The following is a 16,798-nucleotide window of genomic DNA, read 5'->3' on the forward strand; positions in this document are numbered from 1 at the left end:
TATAGACTTAAAATTCCTTGCATAAAGTGACATAGAATGCGCTTAGAACTTTTGTTATGTGCCTACGTACACTGGCGTCAAGATTTTGGCTCCAAAACTGGCATCATCTAAATAAACAACGATATAATAATTAATTGAGACGTCACTGTTACCGTACTCATACAAAATCGGCTCTCGAATCTCGTCGATTGCAAACCTCTAGACTACGATTCTGGGTTCAGGCATTATGTCGCTCCGGGACCTACGCGGCTGCAGTCGATTGCTAGGTGTTCTCATAGAAGGAACTATTGAAATGTGTCGTTAGGAGATACACAACAGCTTCATATGTCGACATCATGATCGCTGTATTTGGTATTTGGCGAACCAGTTGAGTGCCTAAGCCCCTGTAATAAAATAAAAATTTAAAAACCACATGAGGTCCTATTTGAGTTAATATCAGATAAAGATTGAAATACTGAACTACCTAAATTTAAGCCCACATAGTCCTATATTTCTATCAATTGTCATAATTAAATGCATCAAGGAGACATTGAACTTTATTAAATTAAACATAGTGCCAATGAGTTACATATATAATTAAAACATATTTTTTACTGAATCATATATTTATCCATATATACTAATATAAATTGGAAAGTGTGCCTGTCCGTTATTTTTTCACGACTAAGCAACTGAACGGATTGTAATAAAATTTAACATTAAAATGTATCACAAGGCCAGGCACAGCTATATTTTATCTGAAAATGAACAATAAAGCAACCATGCAATAACATCCATAGTGTACTAACTAAAATATTAATACATGCCTAAGCGAAATGAGTGAAGATTCTATATATTATATAAGTTACCTATATACACCCCTGTATCCTTCTTCCTTCCAAACTGTGTGTAATGTCTCCCAGAATTTTCGATACTTATCACCTTCTTCCCTCAGTCGTGTTCTTGCTACTTCTACAACAATATGCTTAACATAAATATTTTGATTACTTAATAATTATAACTCATGACAATTTACACATTGCCCGATAGTTTCAAACTAGTGTACTGTGGGTACTAACTATTTGATAAAAATATTTAAATATTTTTTTGTAAATAACAACAAACAATCATATTTATGAACAAAAATGTTTGTATAGTTCTGGAAAGGAATACGTGAGAAGGTGGTGTGCTGAACTGCTAGACTACCGAAGCACCGAGGCCGTACATATTTGAGAATACATAACAATTGAATGATGTTATGTTACCTACAGTAAATAATATCCATATTGGGGTATTAACGTAAGTCAAGGAATATCAATTCGTAAGAAAGTGAGAAAGAAGATATCACTATCATTCAAAGTTTACATAGCAATCCAAGAAAGCAACATGATATTGTTCTGAAATTACAAAGCGTCCTTCACGATTGGCAGACCGAAAGAATTTCAGTCGTCAATATTACTTGAGCCAAATCAAAGATTCGTTGATGACAGACAGACATGATTCTAATTTCTGGGACTAGAAAAAAAATATCACAAACAGAAAAACGAAGTGGTTTTATAACCCACTTTTTTTGCTGTATTTATAATTTATAATAAACAAAGATAAGGATAAAATAGTACAAAAATACAGTTTATTCCTAGCAATAGGCCACTAGTCTCTGTTACTAACAATCCTATTCGCACTGTGTATAGTACTAAAACTAATTAGACTAGACAAATATATATCGCCATATAAAAAATCTAAGGCAATTATTTATTTAGGACTCTAGCTTCCATACAGGCAATCAAAATGATTGTTATGGTTTAAAGTAATAATAACAGTCAGCCTGCAGATTTACTCTGGAGTCTATGTTCAATATTTATTTCGGACCAATACATATTTGTACTGTCCTTCTAAAATATAATCAAGATTATATATAATTAATAACAATGTCAGCGTTAGCTTTTCCTATTAATCACGAAATATTATATTTATATTACAAGGCCTTGGTGGTCTAGCGATTTAGTACACAGCTTACTTCCGATAGTCGCAGGTTTCATCCTCGCAAGGTACAAACATTTGTATTCATCTCTTCTGAAATATATAAGATCAGAAAATTCACAATCATACAATCATAGTTCTTACCATGTGGATATGCAATACATGACGCCACTGTCTTTGAGAAGGCACCAGCTCCCATGAACTCAAGAAAGTCTCTTGGGGAGCGCTGGTCGCTTGGGACGCCGTCTACACTCCTCGCTGCCATCAGTCTCGCCTTAACACCCTCGTATAGCACGAAGTGTACTACAGTCTCACTAATTCCCATATATGAAGCTGTGATACCTTTGTAGAAGCCTTTTATACCCTGGAAAAGAAAATAAAAACACATTGAAGCGAGTTGCGTTTTGAAGAACTAATTGAACCTTGGATCACTAGCTGTTATTAGTCCATACTAAATTATAATTTGTGTGTATCATAATGTCTTGCCTATTCAACCAATTTTGCTTTAAAGTGTGTAGCAGTGAAATTACAGACTATAACAGTTATTTATTTTAGAAATCACAAAGCACGAATGGCATACATGTTACATTGTATTTTTTGTCTGGTGCTGTATTTTTCTCTCATGCATTTAGGCGACTATTTTTTATTCTCCGGAGTAATTTCCGCTAAGGCCATATCTAATGGAAATTATTAACAGTGGAAATTGTCGAACCGAATCAACGTGTTTGCATTTCCATAGAAACAAATATTATTTATTGTCTTTAAGCTCTTGAATAATTACTGCTGTCGCGTCTACTTAAATCTTGAAGAAGGTTGACTAACTTTTACTTGAATATTTTGTACTGCTTGTGTCGAATCTTAGGTATGTATATAATATGGATTTGATAAAAATCAGGTAATGTAATATTTATTTTATAATGTCGACGTGTACTATATGTTATACTAAATATCATACCGTTTTGGAGTATATTTTTTTGATACATTGCAAAGCCGTCATGTTTTGCCCATCCAACTGCAGCCGAGTCTTGACAAACCATATAGGATTAGTCATAGTACAGGATACAAACCCTGGAATAAATAATTTTTACATTACTATATATATAATATAAATAGTATAATATGCTATAGTCGTACTCTCGTACAAAGTAAAACCATTCTTTCTTCACTTTTACCTATATATTTTGACTTTGTATCAAATCGTTTACATATGTTCTAACTCTATATCACATATTTAAGTCGCCAAGTAGCTTGCTGTTCTGCTCGCAAGTAGTAATCTGTTTCAACTGATGGGGTATACGGCAGTGAAATCACACCTTCGTTCATCGTAATGGCAATGCATGAGTAAAACGGTGCCTCCTGATGGCGCGAAAACCGTGATGCTGCTTGTGTATATAGTAATATAGCCGATAGTTGCCACTTACGTTTGGACGTGAAGTTGTTTGTTTGTTTTTTGTATAAAATACACGACTATATAAGTGATATATAGATAGATTTAGGTGATATAATTTTGTTATCGTAATTTATGAACAATACAAAATTGTTATTGTTTACTTTTTAAAGTAGGTGAAAGTGACAAATATCCTTATCAGAGGGACTTTGTACGAAGTTGTCTAAATCATGTCTACCACAAAGCAGATTGGTTACATGTGCTTTGAAAGTGGAATATGGCAGTGAAATTACTAGTCAAGTACTGAGTCAAAGCATGCTGCGTTTCTACTACACATAAACACTAAATCGGTTAAGCCGTCAATTATTAAAATCATAAACATTGACTGGGTACGATTTTATAAATATTTTTTTTTAGAAAAAAAAAAATCCAATAGCTATTGCCTTAGGTTCTGTTACGTTCATAAGGTCCTCCAATAATAGTTTTGTCATATATATGCCATGTTCAACAGCAATCAATATGTTTTTTATTGTATGTAATGTGCGTGTGTACCAAATATTAATACTGACAATTCAATTACTTGTTATTACCATACTTGTATAATCATTGACAATAATATTTTTTGTAAACTACTAATGGGCTAGCGCAATAGATCTCCGCAGCTCGCAGTGGTACAGATCTAAAACACTTTGCAATAGCCTAAACGTCTTAATAAAATAAAAAAGTACTAATGTTGCTAAGTCACATTATTATTGAGCAGATGCCATGCAAATGTTGCATTTAAATGCATATCGCAAACACGTGTCTTTGATGCAAACTGAGGTTACGATAACATAAAACAAAATATAATAGTAAGTAATTTGTCTGGTGAGTCAGTAAAGTAGAGCAGTACTCTGTACTATTTCTACTATGGACAGTGATGGAGAGATAGTTATAAAAAATTACTTTTATGAGTGACTGATGTTATTCATAGAGAGTTATAGCCGAATTTCTTGTTAGTTAACGGTTCAAAGTACACTCCGAACTGACGGTAAATTTGGCTTATCAGTAGGCCCCCCACATGAATGAAGATATACATATATATTTAATAAATATAGCATTAATGTCGCGTTATTTGCTGGATAATCCAGAGTTGGTGTTTATGGTGTAGTCATGGTTTGCGATGGTTTATCAATGGTGACCTTTTATTTAATACCTTTAATACCTTTTTATAATATTAATTTAAAAAAATAAATTACCTGCAGCACTGGCCGCGGATAGATGCACCACAGGTGTATCAGGCGGTATATTCTGATTTAAAATGGCCTTAGCTTGTGAATATGTGCAGAAATAAATAGCCCTCGAAGGAGCAACTCCCACTATATTCGGCCCTAAACCTTTGAATAAGGCCTTAGTTCCCTCGGTTTGGACAATATGTCTGAAAAGTTAAGAGCAAGGTTAGTTTTAATCGTATTTACATTTTGGAGTTAACCTCGAACATTTATGACGTAAATAGTATCAGTTAAACAATGAATGCTTATTGAATATCAACATGGAACTAAATATACATGATAACATTGGATTTCATTTAATGATATCTTTGAGAAATAGTGACCTTTGGGGTGTGGGGGAGTTTTAAAGTGTATTTTTCTTAAAATATACCAGTGTTGGTACATTTTGGTTATTGTGCGCATACTCTGATATGCAATCGATTTAGCCAATATTGGTGAGAACTGCGAATCTAAAAATAATTATACAGACGCCAGGTCCAACTGGAAATCGGGTACACGCATAACTCTCATGCCCACCACTGAGCGCATTATATTTCTTATCTATTAGCGTATACTTGTGATAAATAAATTAGTTTAAAGCGGTTTTTACTACTTCTATTTGTCGATGGAGAATTTTCAACCGACTTTAAAAAGGACGAGTGTCGTTATTAGAATTCAATTTTACGCTATGACTTAAAAAAGATTGTTACACGAAGTCTTCGCCAAATATTGATAATATATAGGAGTCCTCGTTAATTTAATTTTTGTTTGGTTTTTTAATACCAGACCTTATCCGTCGGCCAGCCGGGTGAGTTGACAACATGCAGTCTCACCTATATTTATTAATTTTTTTTTTTTGTGTGTTTATAGTATTATATTATTGTTGTCTTTTTTTTTTCTTTTCCTAGGAGCCAGTTACATTTACCAATATGCATATACAATTATATAAATCTTATATTACTACTAATTGCACAGTTTAGTTTACATTACATTGTGTAGTATTGTTACATTATGAATTCTTACATTGCTTATACAATTATATGAAATTTTATTTTAACACTATTTTCAAAGTTCACTATTTGTTATAGTCCAGGTTTTGTTTTGTCTACTACTACTATTTATTTTGTCATCTACGGAGTGTCTCTACTCATGGTAAATGAGGGTTAATTGTCATGATTGGCTAAAGCTGCTTTCATCCTTTTCACCTCAATCATCACTGGCATCCTTACAGCGTATACGATTACCCGAGACGAGACCGACATTCTAATTTCATCACAAGAAAAAAAACAAGATCTAATCGAAAATCACTGACAAACTTCGTAAGGAGATATTAACGATAAGGAAAGATAACCTAATACTATAACATCAGAAGTGTGCCTGTCTGCTTGTTTATTACTTTTTTTACGACGAAACAACCGATCGAATCGTAATAAAATGTGTGTAAAATAAAGAATAAAACATTAAGACAAATTGTAGATCTTTTATCTCAAAAAAAAAAAGCAGACGATGGTAAGCCCAGTTAACTATACGATTACTAACACTGCAAGACATTTTGCTTTGCTAGTTAGGGGCCATACGGCCATACATTAATTACGTTACACCAATTTCGGTATCCGCATGTCACCGCTGATCACATTTTCATAGCTATAGCATAGACAAACTTAGGAGGAGTAGAAGCCCCCCATCTTCGTAGACTAGGAGGGGTCTTACATTTCATGATTTCTTTACGCGAACTTTGTGACCTCCAAGCCTCCTCCATTTTATATCACACTTTTCGACTCCCCTTAATGTGTGACGTACGTACCCATTCCTGATAATTCCATCCTCGCATCAGTTTATTAAAACTAGATAGTGTACGAGCGTATCGAGCTATATGTACGTTAGTAATGATTACATGCACGCGATGGCTGAAAGCCAAAATGTCAATACACCAACTACTATACTTGTAAACACGCACACTGCATTTGAATCTCTAATAAATTAGTAACAAACTATTTAGCGCCATGCACATACTATTAGATTAGAGCCCCTAATTTTTTAGGCTCATAGATTAGAATCCCTATTTTTTTAGGCTCATAGATTAGAACCCCTAATTTTTTAGACTCAGTACGAAAAATTGCACCCGCTTGTGGTTTTGCGCTGACCAGTACAGGAAGATAGGATTAAGATGAAGTCAGCTCTTTCAGTCGTGATGAATTCACCATCTTGTGCATCACCACCTTTTGCATCTCTACGCTTATCTGTCTGGTTGATAGATGTGGTATCCAGGTTGTCTGCAAGCGATTGTTTACAACGATAAGACCGCCTTTTGTAATTCACTTTTTTAAGATACTGTTTTTGATCTTTATTTGTTATCTGTACGCAATAGAGATATTTTTTTATGTTTTCTAGTGAGAACTACGTGAAGATCGGATGACATTGGTAGGAATGGAGGCACTAGAGTCTATGCGATTGTTAATAAGAGGACATAGTGACCCGCAATAGTATATTTTTTAGAATCAACAAAAGTACTGCCATGTATATACATATGCATATTGGATTTTTTTTAGATCAGTAGCCGTAATGTATGACTCTATCATGGCCTAACACCGAACACTCCGTAGTTTGTAAGTCCCTCTCGGAACTTGGAGATAAGGGAGGAAGGATTTTTTACCTAATCATCAGGTAACCTCCACGCGGTTCTCCCTGGAAACCGTCGTGGATACTTCTGAATGTGGATACTGGTGAGTGCGCCACGATGGGTTAACTGACCTGACTGCATCCTCATCCCATAATCCTCCACTGGTGCCCCGCTAAGTTATATCCTGAACGCAACCAGCGCCATGCCATCACCGTCCAATAAAAAAACCAGGGCTGTGTGAACATCACTTTATAACACTAATGTTGTTATGTTACGATATGAAACAGAAGAGAGCGTCATGGCTAGTTGTTTACTGTCCGACTCATAATACTTCGAAGGCCGCGAGTTCAATCTGGCCGTTATAAAAAAAAATTGTGCCTATTTAAATTTTAAATCGACAAAGACAAAGTTTGATGCCCTACGTTGTATTCAACCGAAATATAGCAAATTCAAAAAACGTTTTTATTAAATTATAAATGTATAGATATACTCAAGTATAAGTATGCATATATTTATAATGATTACATATATAATTATTATAATTTTAAAAAATAAATTTCACGATTAAAATGAATACCGCCTCATCAAAATTATTGTCCGTGGACCCAAAACGTAAAATCTTTATAAAAATCTGGTAGCATGCAGCATGCAAAAGTATAGAAGTTATGATTATTGAATGACAGTTCCGTGTCGTTAATGTTTTAAAAATGATCTATATGTATAACTGTTTAAACCTTGACCCAAATAAGCGTCACAGAGAATCGAATGACAAAAATAGGTACGAGTACTTGTAGTACTTGAAATAACAGGTGACCGGTTTTGCATTAAGATTTTGTACCTGTCAAAAATTATAAAAATAAATAAAACAGGTTGCAAAAGAGATACAAAATTGGCGAAGATATCGGTAAATAACATAATACATATAAACTTTACATAATACAAAATCAGGGAATATTCGATATACGATATTGTATTTTTATTATTTTACATTACGGCATAATATGATTGATTATATTTAGTGTCTAGGCATATTTTATACCTAGATACCAAACATAGTCATCATCACTGAACGACAGAGATGGGGCTTTTCTACAGTCTCTCCAATTCGACATAAAGCAGACGTCTATACAACACGCTATGTAATCGGATTTTGAGAGAAATTGAAATAAAACAGTTCCATTGAACTAGGTCACTCGTGATCTTTTTTATCTTAACTTCATTTGACTTCAATTTTGTAGTACTCTACTTTAAAATTAAATTAAGTGTAGTTTACTGACCTTATGCACTGAATCAGACTCATCCCTCTCGTGGTCCTGGCGTGGCTAGCTCTCGTGTACTGCTGTACCTGACAATTGTACGACATCAGCATACGATCTGCTTGCTTGCTGTACGCGAACATTGCACCCATTGTGCGTCTGTAGCCCCATTTGGCCTCCTGCATTATATGGCCAATATTAAGGATCGTTTACACGGCCAATTACTTCTTTACGAAACAAGCTGACAGGCCATCTAATGCGCCATGCAAAGCCCGTGGTAACACTCGTGTGTTGCCATTCGATGACCAAGATGTCATCATACTGCCGTACCGTGTAATTTCACTGACAAAACAATTTTCTACATAACAATTACAGATTTCGTCATACTAATATTTATATGGACCAGCTTAGCAATCTGTTACATCGGTCAACTGTTGCTAGGCTGTTATCGTGTCAAAATTACCCGTATAGATCCATCACTTTAGCAATTATTTTGAACAACATTATGGAACTGATAAATTTAAAGATACACTCTAAAAGTTTCCTTAATAAGGCAGTTGACTAAACGGTTAATTTGACAATATTAAAATACAGCATCCCTTCAAATAAAGCGAAATGTAGCGCTTTAAAGATGTACATACCATACTTTTAGTATTTTTGTAACATGCTCTTATTATTAAATTATATACTTAAGTAAGTACATTGACGCGAACCTAAATTTATTAAAAAGTTTATTGCATAATAATTAAAAGGAAACATTATTTCAAAGAGTGTTTCAGTGCTAGTTACATCTGAGAAATACCTCATATTTAGATAAATATAATGTTCTGGACATTATATTTGCGCTAAAATACCAAATTATAAAAGTTACTTTTAGAGATAGATTTAGGAGAAGGCACTACAGAATTACATTATTTTGTCTGTGTAGGTGCCTACTCATCCGTACTAAATGATAGCAAATTAGCGAAGCCCCACAATCTAATAAAAGTAATAGACTTTATAAACAGTATGATTTCACTGAGACGTACCTATAAATATATACATAAAAATAACATCTAGATGTATAAGAGTCTTATTAACAATTTAACTCTATTTTTAGGCATTTATCTCACAAAAACACTGAAGAAAGTAAACTATGATATACAAAGTCTATTTTTGTATTTAGTACTTAAATTACAGAATATTATATAACTGGTAATGCTACAGATAAAAATTGCTGTTTCTACGGTAATACGTATGAATGAAACGTCTTATCGCGAAATTACCTTCAATTAGAATTGAATTGCGCCATTGTAGTTAGTAAGTACTAGTTTAACATACACTGTCCATCATTATGTTGTTGTGACAATATAATGTGTGTATTTAGTGTTTATTGTCAAGAATTAACCAAGTGCATATATTCTGTTTAGCAACACCTGACAAGTTGCAAGTTACGATATCCTCAGGACTATATTGTTCTTAGATGTGTTCTATATATATCTGTATGTGGTAAATAAAGCTTATTACATCACTTTAAACTGCATACTCTTAACATTTTAAGTGAAAATAATCTAAAAATTGACTGTATTCGATTTACTACATTGTTTTATTTATCCTTATAGGAAAGGCAAAGAGTCTAATACCGTAAAGCCGCCGATTTACTCAATTTGGATGACATGATTAGTACCTACATCAATTGCAATTCTATCTGGAGATTTTCGCTTACTGTATGCTCAACAGCGTGCACACTTTACTTTTTATTTATATTTATTATTATTTACTTAAAAATACTCGACTTATTGTATAATGTTAAGAATATAGAGCATCAGATAATAACTTTCAATGTCATAAAAATAATAATACCTAAAGTTAATTCTAATTTCGTAGCCTGTAGGGTTTTATTATAAATCAATGACTCTACAATGTAATTCATTGTTTCTGACATGCCTACAGTTGTACTGAGCACTGCAGATGGATAGGAATTTCAACCTGCCATTGCGCATCTGTCTTAATTTGTAATGACCTTGTATTGTAACTTTGTTCTGATGTACTACCTTGAACTGTAAAAGGATGTCTCTATGACCAATATAATATCGCAAATACCAACTTACTATTATTATAAAGACTTTCTTAGACTGATAGAACCTAAATACTTGCATATTTTTATAGTTTCATGTTAGTTTGATACCGGCCCCTGCAATTAAAGAATCAAATACTGTTCGAGCGCAAAAAGTTTAATTACTTTATAAAAACAATAATATGTATTTGTGTCAATAAATTTGAGAGCAATGTTCATGTCGAGATCATGAAGGCTTAAATACCTATGAAATGTATTTACGTATACAGAATTCTTATACTTAAATAGAAATTAAGTCATGGACCAGATGTAATCTGATAATTATAGTTAGATCAACTATCACACACATGTATCAATGAGATTATGTATTTAATAATACTCTATATTTATAATCTTAGTAGTCTAAGATGTATAACAAATTTTAGTAATAAATATATAATATGAACATAACACTTGTATATTACGGGTCTACGTAACATACAAGTGTTATGTTCACGTTCACGTTCATACGAGTAATAGGTTTGTTTTTAATAAATTTCATTATGGCAATTTACTCGCCTGTATCCATCAGTTTGATCGTCAGACAGACATTCCTAATAATATAAAAAAATCACACTATACAGCACTGTTGATTTTATCAACATAAATATTAATCAAACCTTGTAGATTGATTTTAAGATATTTTAGTCATAATGATAACACTTGCACTTCTCATTCGCTGTTTATTTTTCAAAACAACACTTTAACCAGTTTGAAATTGAAACCAATCCGTTTCAACACTAGTATACTTATTTATTATACACTAACATGTAGGTACATGTACATGTGAAGCAAACAGCAAATATCTACTTATATCCGTCTCGGTAGCACAATATTTACAGTTTCCATTATTCAAACACTCGCCCGACTAATTCACATATCTAGTTTGTTCCGAGTTGTTTTTGTATCGAGTTGAAATTAGTTTATGAAAATCGATAAAGTTTAGAAATATGTAGAGCGGATCCACCTCGAATCGCACGGATATACATACAGTACACGGAGATCATGTATACTTTACAGAAGACATTTAAAAAATATGGCAACACCGGATTAAGATTACAAAGGTTTATAAAACGAATCGCAGAATCATACAGACGAAAACTGCGATTTTGCTAAATATATTCTAATTTACATAATATGTTTTATAGTTATTGTCTATGTGTTATTCTGATGTCTAAGTTATGTTAACATTATTACATTACATTAAAGTTTAACAGATATGGCTGAAGTGGATGTGGAAGTTAGTGGACTTAGCCACATGGGCGTCAATAGACAGTTGCTACATGCTGCAACTACATGCTGGAATGAAATTGACACTACACTGATACAGCCTATTTTTTACTTTTCCCTTATAGTCGACTTGTATAACCATACTAAATTAAAAATACATTCAAGTCATCCTACAGTTTACCAACTTACTAGTATAATTGATAGAAACTATGGTATCTTGTTACGTTATATAGCTGGATTAGTTCGTATATGGCGCCACATAGACCCAAGTATTCTATTTATAACTCAGGTTTTAATTAGTACAATTACATCTGAAGATTGAAATATCGGGCTTTAATGAAGCTAATTGTATCACACACGATAGTCTAGTCTAGTTATAAATACAAATTACAAAGATGAAATTGCTATAATTGTTTTGCGTATTATCTTGTTTACGTTTTACGAAATAACACTGTATTTTTTTAATTAGAATACGATAACTTTTTAGTACCTACTATGTAAAAGAGACATAGGCGTTTTGTTTAAAATGCGTACTTCTTGCTATTTTTATAATAATCAATACTGTTTACGGGTTGCTTATCGATTTCACAGTGACTTAAGATTACGGGATTCCTAGGCAACGAAGAATGGGTACTAATATTCATTTGAACGCAAGCCAATTGCAGGTCACTAGCTCAACAACTCCGTTAAAAATAGGATATAAATAAGGAAAAAATTGTTTACAACTTTTATTTTTAGAGTTTCCACGTTCTTCTAACATAATCTGGCGTTTGTGTTGACTGATAAAAGGCGCCGAGCGGCAAAAATAATATCATTTGGATGTACAAAAAGTTCCATTATAATATAAAACAAACAGTTTTATATTATAATGGAAATATATACGGAAATATAAACATTTAGTAAGAAATGCATGAAATAAAGGCATATAAACTTTTGTGATTCGGACACCTCATTGTAGCCTATCCCATAAGGGAGTTTAACGTGAAGATAGGTAGTAAAATTCAATACGTACAGTATGAGTATTGTCAAAAATTAACAACATTATTTAAGAAAACGCTGAATCATCAAATGGTAGAATATGCGATCACATAGTTATCTACGTGAAAGGCTTAAAAATTCATCACAAAGCGAATTTCATGAACTGTATCATAGGATATTGACTTCGTAAACTTATTACAACTCATCGTGTATACTGAATAATGGCTAGTAGGTATATAGGTTAAACTAGATCATCATCTAACAGATTTATAGAACACTACGAACCTCAGGTCACTACCCCGACATATGTACTCTAATACAAATATATCGTAACAAAAATTATATTAACGATTTAAATGTTTGAAACTTTCTAAGATATTTAATTTTTAATATCTAAAGCTTTTACAATTTTTTTTATACATTTTGAGAGCTTACGTAAGTTTTGTATATATTGTGAAACATGTCACAGGAAGTGTATGGTAATATATAATACAGCACATGGGTTTGCGTGAAGTAGGTATGTCGCTTTAAACGCGGTATAGGTCTCTAAGGGGATTACTTTTGTCGAATGTTACGACATGATTACAACATAATTTAAGATTTTGCGAATAGAATATACGATTTTAATTAGGACAAAACTAGTAGGTATATAGCTTTAAACTACATGAGTAATACACAAATTTCTTCAAAATCTGTTTGAAATGTAAAAAAATAGCAATTTTCCGACATTTGTAATCTGTTGTACCAAATCTACTTTGGAAACGGCCAAAAAATGATCTTTGATCGAACACTAATGTTATTCAGAAAATATAATGTGTACATAACGCTACAGTTATCAATCTACAAATAGTGCGTATCAGTCAGCTGTCTAAGTTTCCACATAATATAGCACGGCATTTGATTAGTTTTTGCAAACACGCGGCGTCCATATCATCGTTCCATCATGGTGAATTTCACAAGCCCCCTTGTACTCGTATAAATAGCTATAGAGTAACATATCACAAGTACCTTTTTTAGAAAATCTACTTCAAACATTTACGTTGAAAGTACATTTTTATTCAGTTTATGCTAAAAGTTTGTAAAATGATGCAAGTATCCTAATTTATATGAAAATATAAGAAAGATTTAGAAATTTGGAAAAGGTCTAACGTCTAAAAATGTACACCTATTGAAATGTTATGTTATTTAAAATTTTAAAAATATACAAAAAGAATATTGCATTCCAAGATTGGTTGCTTATTTACGCAAGCTCTAAGTATAAAAATAGAGTCATAAAATAGCAATCAGGATACAATTAACCTGCGGAGATAAGGGGAGTGTCTAGTCGATGTTAAAATATTGTGTATCCTAATAAACGATAGTGTTATCAGAATGGGTTAGAAAATGTAATCAATCAAATGGCGCATTTCAATTTTATCATGATTATACCTACAGTATCATAATTATATGCCTTATACAAAATACTATAGCTACTTATTTATAAAGTAGAATCTTTACCCCTCAAAAAGATAAAAAGAGTCTTATCAAAATTATTGGGGGTATTTGCATTGTGATAATATCTACTATTTATAGATATCCAACATTTTTGGTTCTATCATATTATGCATGTTTTTGACAATATTTTCCAGTGTTATTAAAAACAATATAATGTTTGTGTATATACTAACAATGAATCATCACTTCCATAAAATAGTTTGGATGAAGAGATTGCAATTAATAATCTCTTATGTAGTAGATATTTGTATAGCCAATATTTATTTACATGCTGCCAGTGTCTTTGTAAACTGACATAGCAACCTCATGACTAGGGCAGTGACATTTTGAATTTCGGGTAAGAACACCCAACTTCACTATACTGCCAGGAGAACAGTATTTGTTATGATTTAATCACACTTTAAAAATCTATAAATTTACGTAGCTAAAGCAACAATATAATACAATTGCATTACCTGGTGTTTTGGTATCTTTGAACAGATTTTCCTAGTATGTGCAGCACTGTCAGAGGGTGGAGGTTGTGATGGTGGCACTCCTACACCCTTCGAGGACTGTAGCCTAGTCTTCACAACTTCCAATGGACATGTCACAACAGCTCCAGCTGTCCCTGCAACCCTATACATAATATATAACTTGAGTGATAAACAGAAAGAGTATGTAAATATTTTTGATACAGACATATGACTCATACATGGCTGTTTTAAAAATATTTATACAGATTAAATATTTTTTGTTTAAATTCTGTGATATTTATAGGCATGAAGATTATTCATCAACATTACTACCCTGTCACTACTGGCCCCATAGCCAATATAGTCCTAAGGAAATCCATATTTTCTTAGGACTACATTATCACATTCATTGTTTTTTTTCTCCTATAGGTTATAGGAGAAAAAAAACATGTGGCATCAGGATAAAGGATTAAAATTGGTGATCTAACATGTTAAAAGTAAAGTAAGTAGGGATTGTGAGTAATTAGAACTAGTAGTATTTTTGCTATTGATATGCTACATTGATAGTCAGGTCCATCTCATCCACATGGTCTCTTTCCTTTTTTGTTATTAATTTGTGGTAAATTCACATTGAAGAGTGAATTGGTTTACGTTCACTCTCATTTTGTCATCCTGCACTGGTGTCCATATAGCATCAGCACAACAGAGTGCATCATACCATTACCATCCATTAAAAAAACCTTGTAACATTTATTTAAAAAATATATACTTAAACTAATTTATAATTTAAGTATATATTTAATATAATAATAACTTCTAAATTTTATAATTTTCCAATGAAAATAGATAAGAATCTTATCAACAAAATAAGTTGGCAAATTTATAAAACTGAGTAAAAGTTGCTTGAAACAATATCTAACAAGCTATATGTGTTTAAATTAAGTATATTTAGAATCATGTTTTCATATAGGTATTCAAATGGTTTGTATAAATATTAATAAACATAACTGTGAACCTATAATCACTTCAGTATAAATCATCAACAATACAACAATAATCTATTCATATTTAAAAACATGTTATATGAAATCATTTATCATGTTTTTACTTAATAACTTTTTAACACAACATAGAAGTAGAATAGAATAACTTTTATTTTGTAAAACTTTATGTAACATTTTATCTATGACCCCCACACTAGGCTATGACTTTATTCTGGTAGTGGAGAGCAAGAAGTACCTAGTTAATATATTTCTAACAATATTCAGTATCTACTTACATTCATGTCATTCTTCTATTAATTGTAATAAAAATATCAAAACTTTGAATGTAAATGAATATTATAAATCTGAATAGTTCTACAGTAGGAAATGTAGGTAGTGTCGCGTCAAAAAATGTACCGACTGGCAGCGAATTAACGTAAACAACGTCTCGCCACATGTGCCAATGCTGTTATTCATTATTTGATAAAGTTTAAGGTAATGATAACGAAATAGATATGCACTGCAAACTTACCCGCCGGCTACTAGATGTATCGCTGTATCCTTCTGAGACATTGTACGGCCAAAGGAACAGAATAATTACATGACTGCAAATTGCGACTGTCTATAAATAAACAAATGCACAAACACTTTTTATAGCACTGATCAAAACAACTAGAGTCAATACGCTGATACAATTGTTTCATTAACAAGTATTTGTGTGATTACTAATATAAGTCACAGTTGAATATCTCGAGCAATATCACTGATTTAATATGTGAATTTATATTGAAAATAATATTAATTCAAGAGAGTACATACGAACACAACGGACATATAAGACGTCTCGTAACAATTTACACACACTAATGTAAGTTCTCGCGTAGTCGACGCACACAGTATTAAATGCGTACGTGACGTGATGAATGTACGACACCACAGAAGAAAACAGACTTAATAAATGTGGTGCTGTACAATAATAAGTCACACGTTGACATTTGAAGTTTTTAAAAACATAAAAGTCAATTATGCGTTATTATACTAAAAAGTAGGCATTACTTTAAACTTATTGTTGATGATATTAGAAAAAGATGTCC

General features: G+C 32.4%; 1 protein-coding gene across 1 annotated transcript; it reads right to left on the reverse strand.

Annotated features, from left to right (window-relative positions):
• Positions 1–25: 25 nt before the first annotated feature.
• LOC131851212 (mitochondrial carrier protein Rim2) lies at positions 26–16,642 on the reverse strand. The gene is made up of 8 exons (XM_059201668.1): positions 16,237–16,642; positions 14,725–14,884; positions 8,494–8,651; positions 4,585–4,763; positions 2,915–3,027; positions 2,104–2,323; positions 849–951; positions 26–383 (listed from the first exon to the last, which is right to left on the reverse strand). The coding sequence occupies exons 1-8, from the start codon at positions 16,275–16,277 to the stop codon at positions 263–265; spliced, it is 1,095 nt and encodes a 364-aa protein (XP_059057651.1). The 5' UTR covers positions 16,278–16,642; the 3' UTR covers positions 26–262.
• Positions 16,643–16,798: the final 156 nt, after the last annotated feature.

Source organism: Achroia grisella, unplaced genomic scaffold, assembly GCF_030625045.1.
Source record: "Achroia grisella isolate CSIRO2021 unplaced genomic scaffold, CSIRO_AGI_Agris_v1 utg782, whole genome shotgun sequence".
In the NCBI taxonomy this organism is placed as follows: Eukaryota; Metazoa; Arthropoda; class Insecta; order Lepidoptera; family Pyralidae; genus Achroia; species Achroia grisella.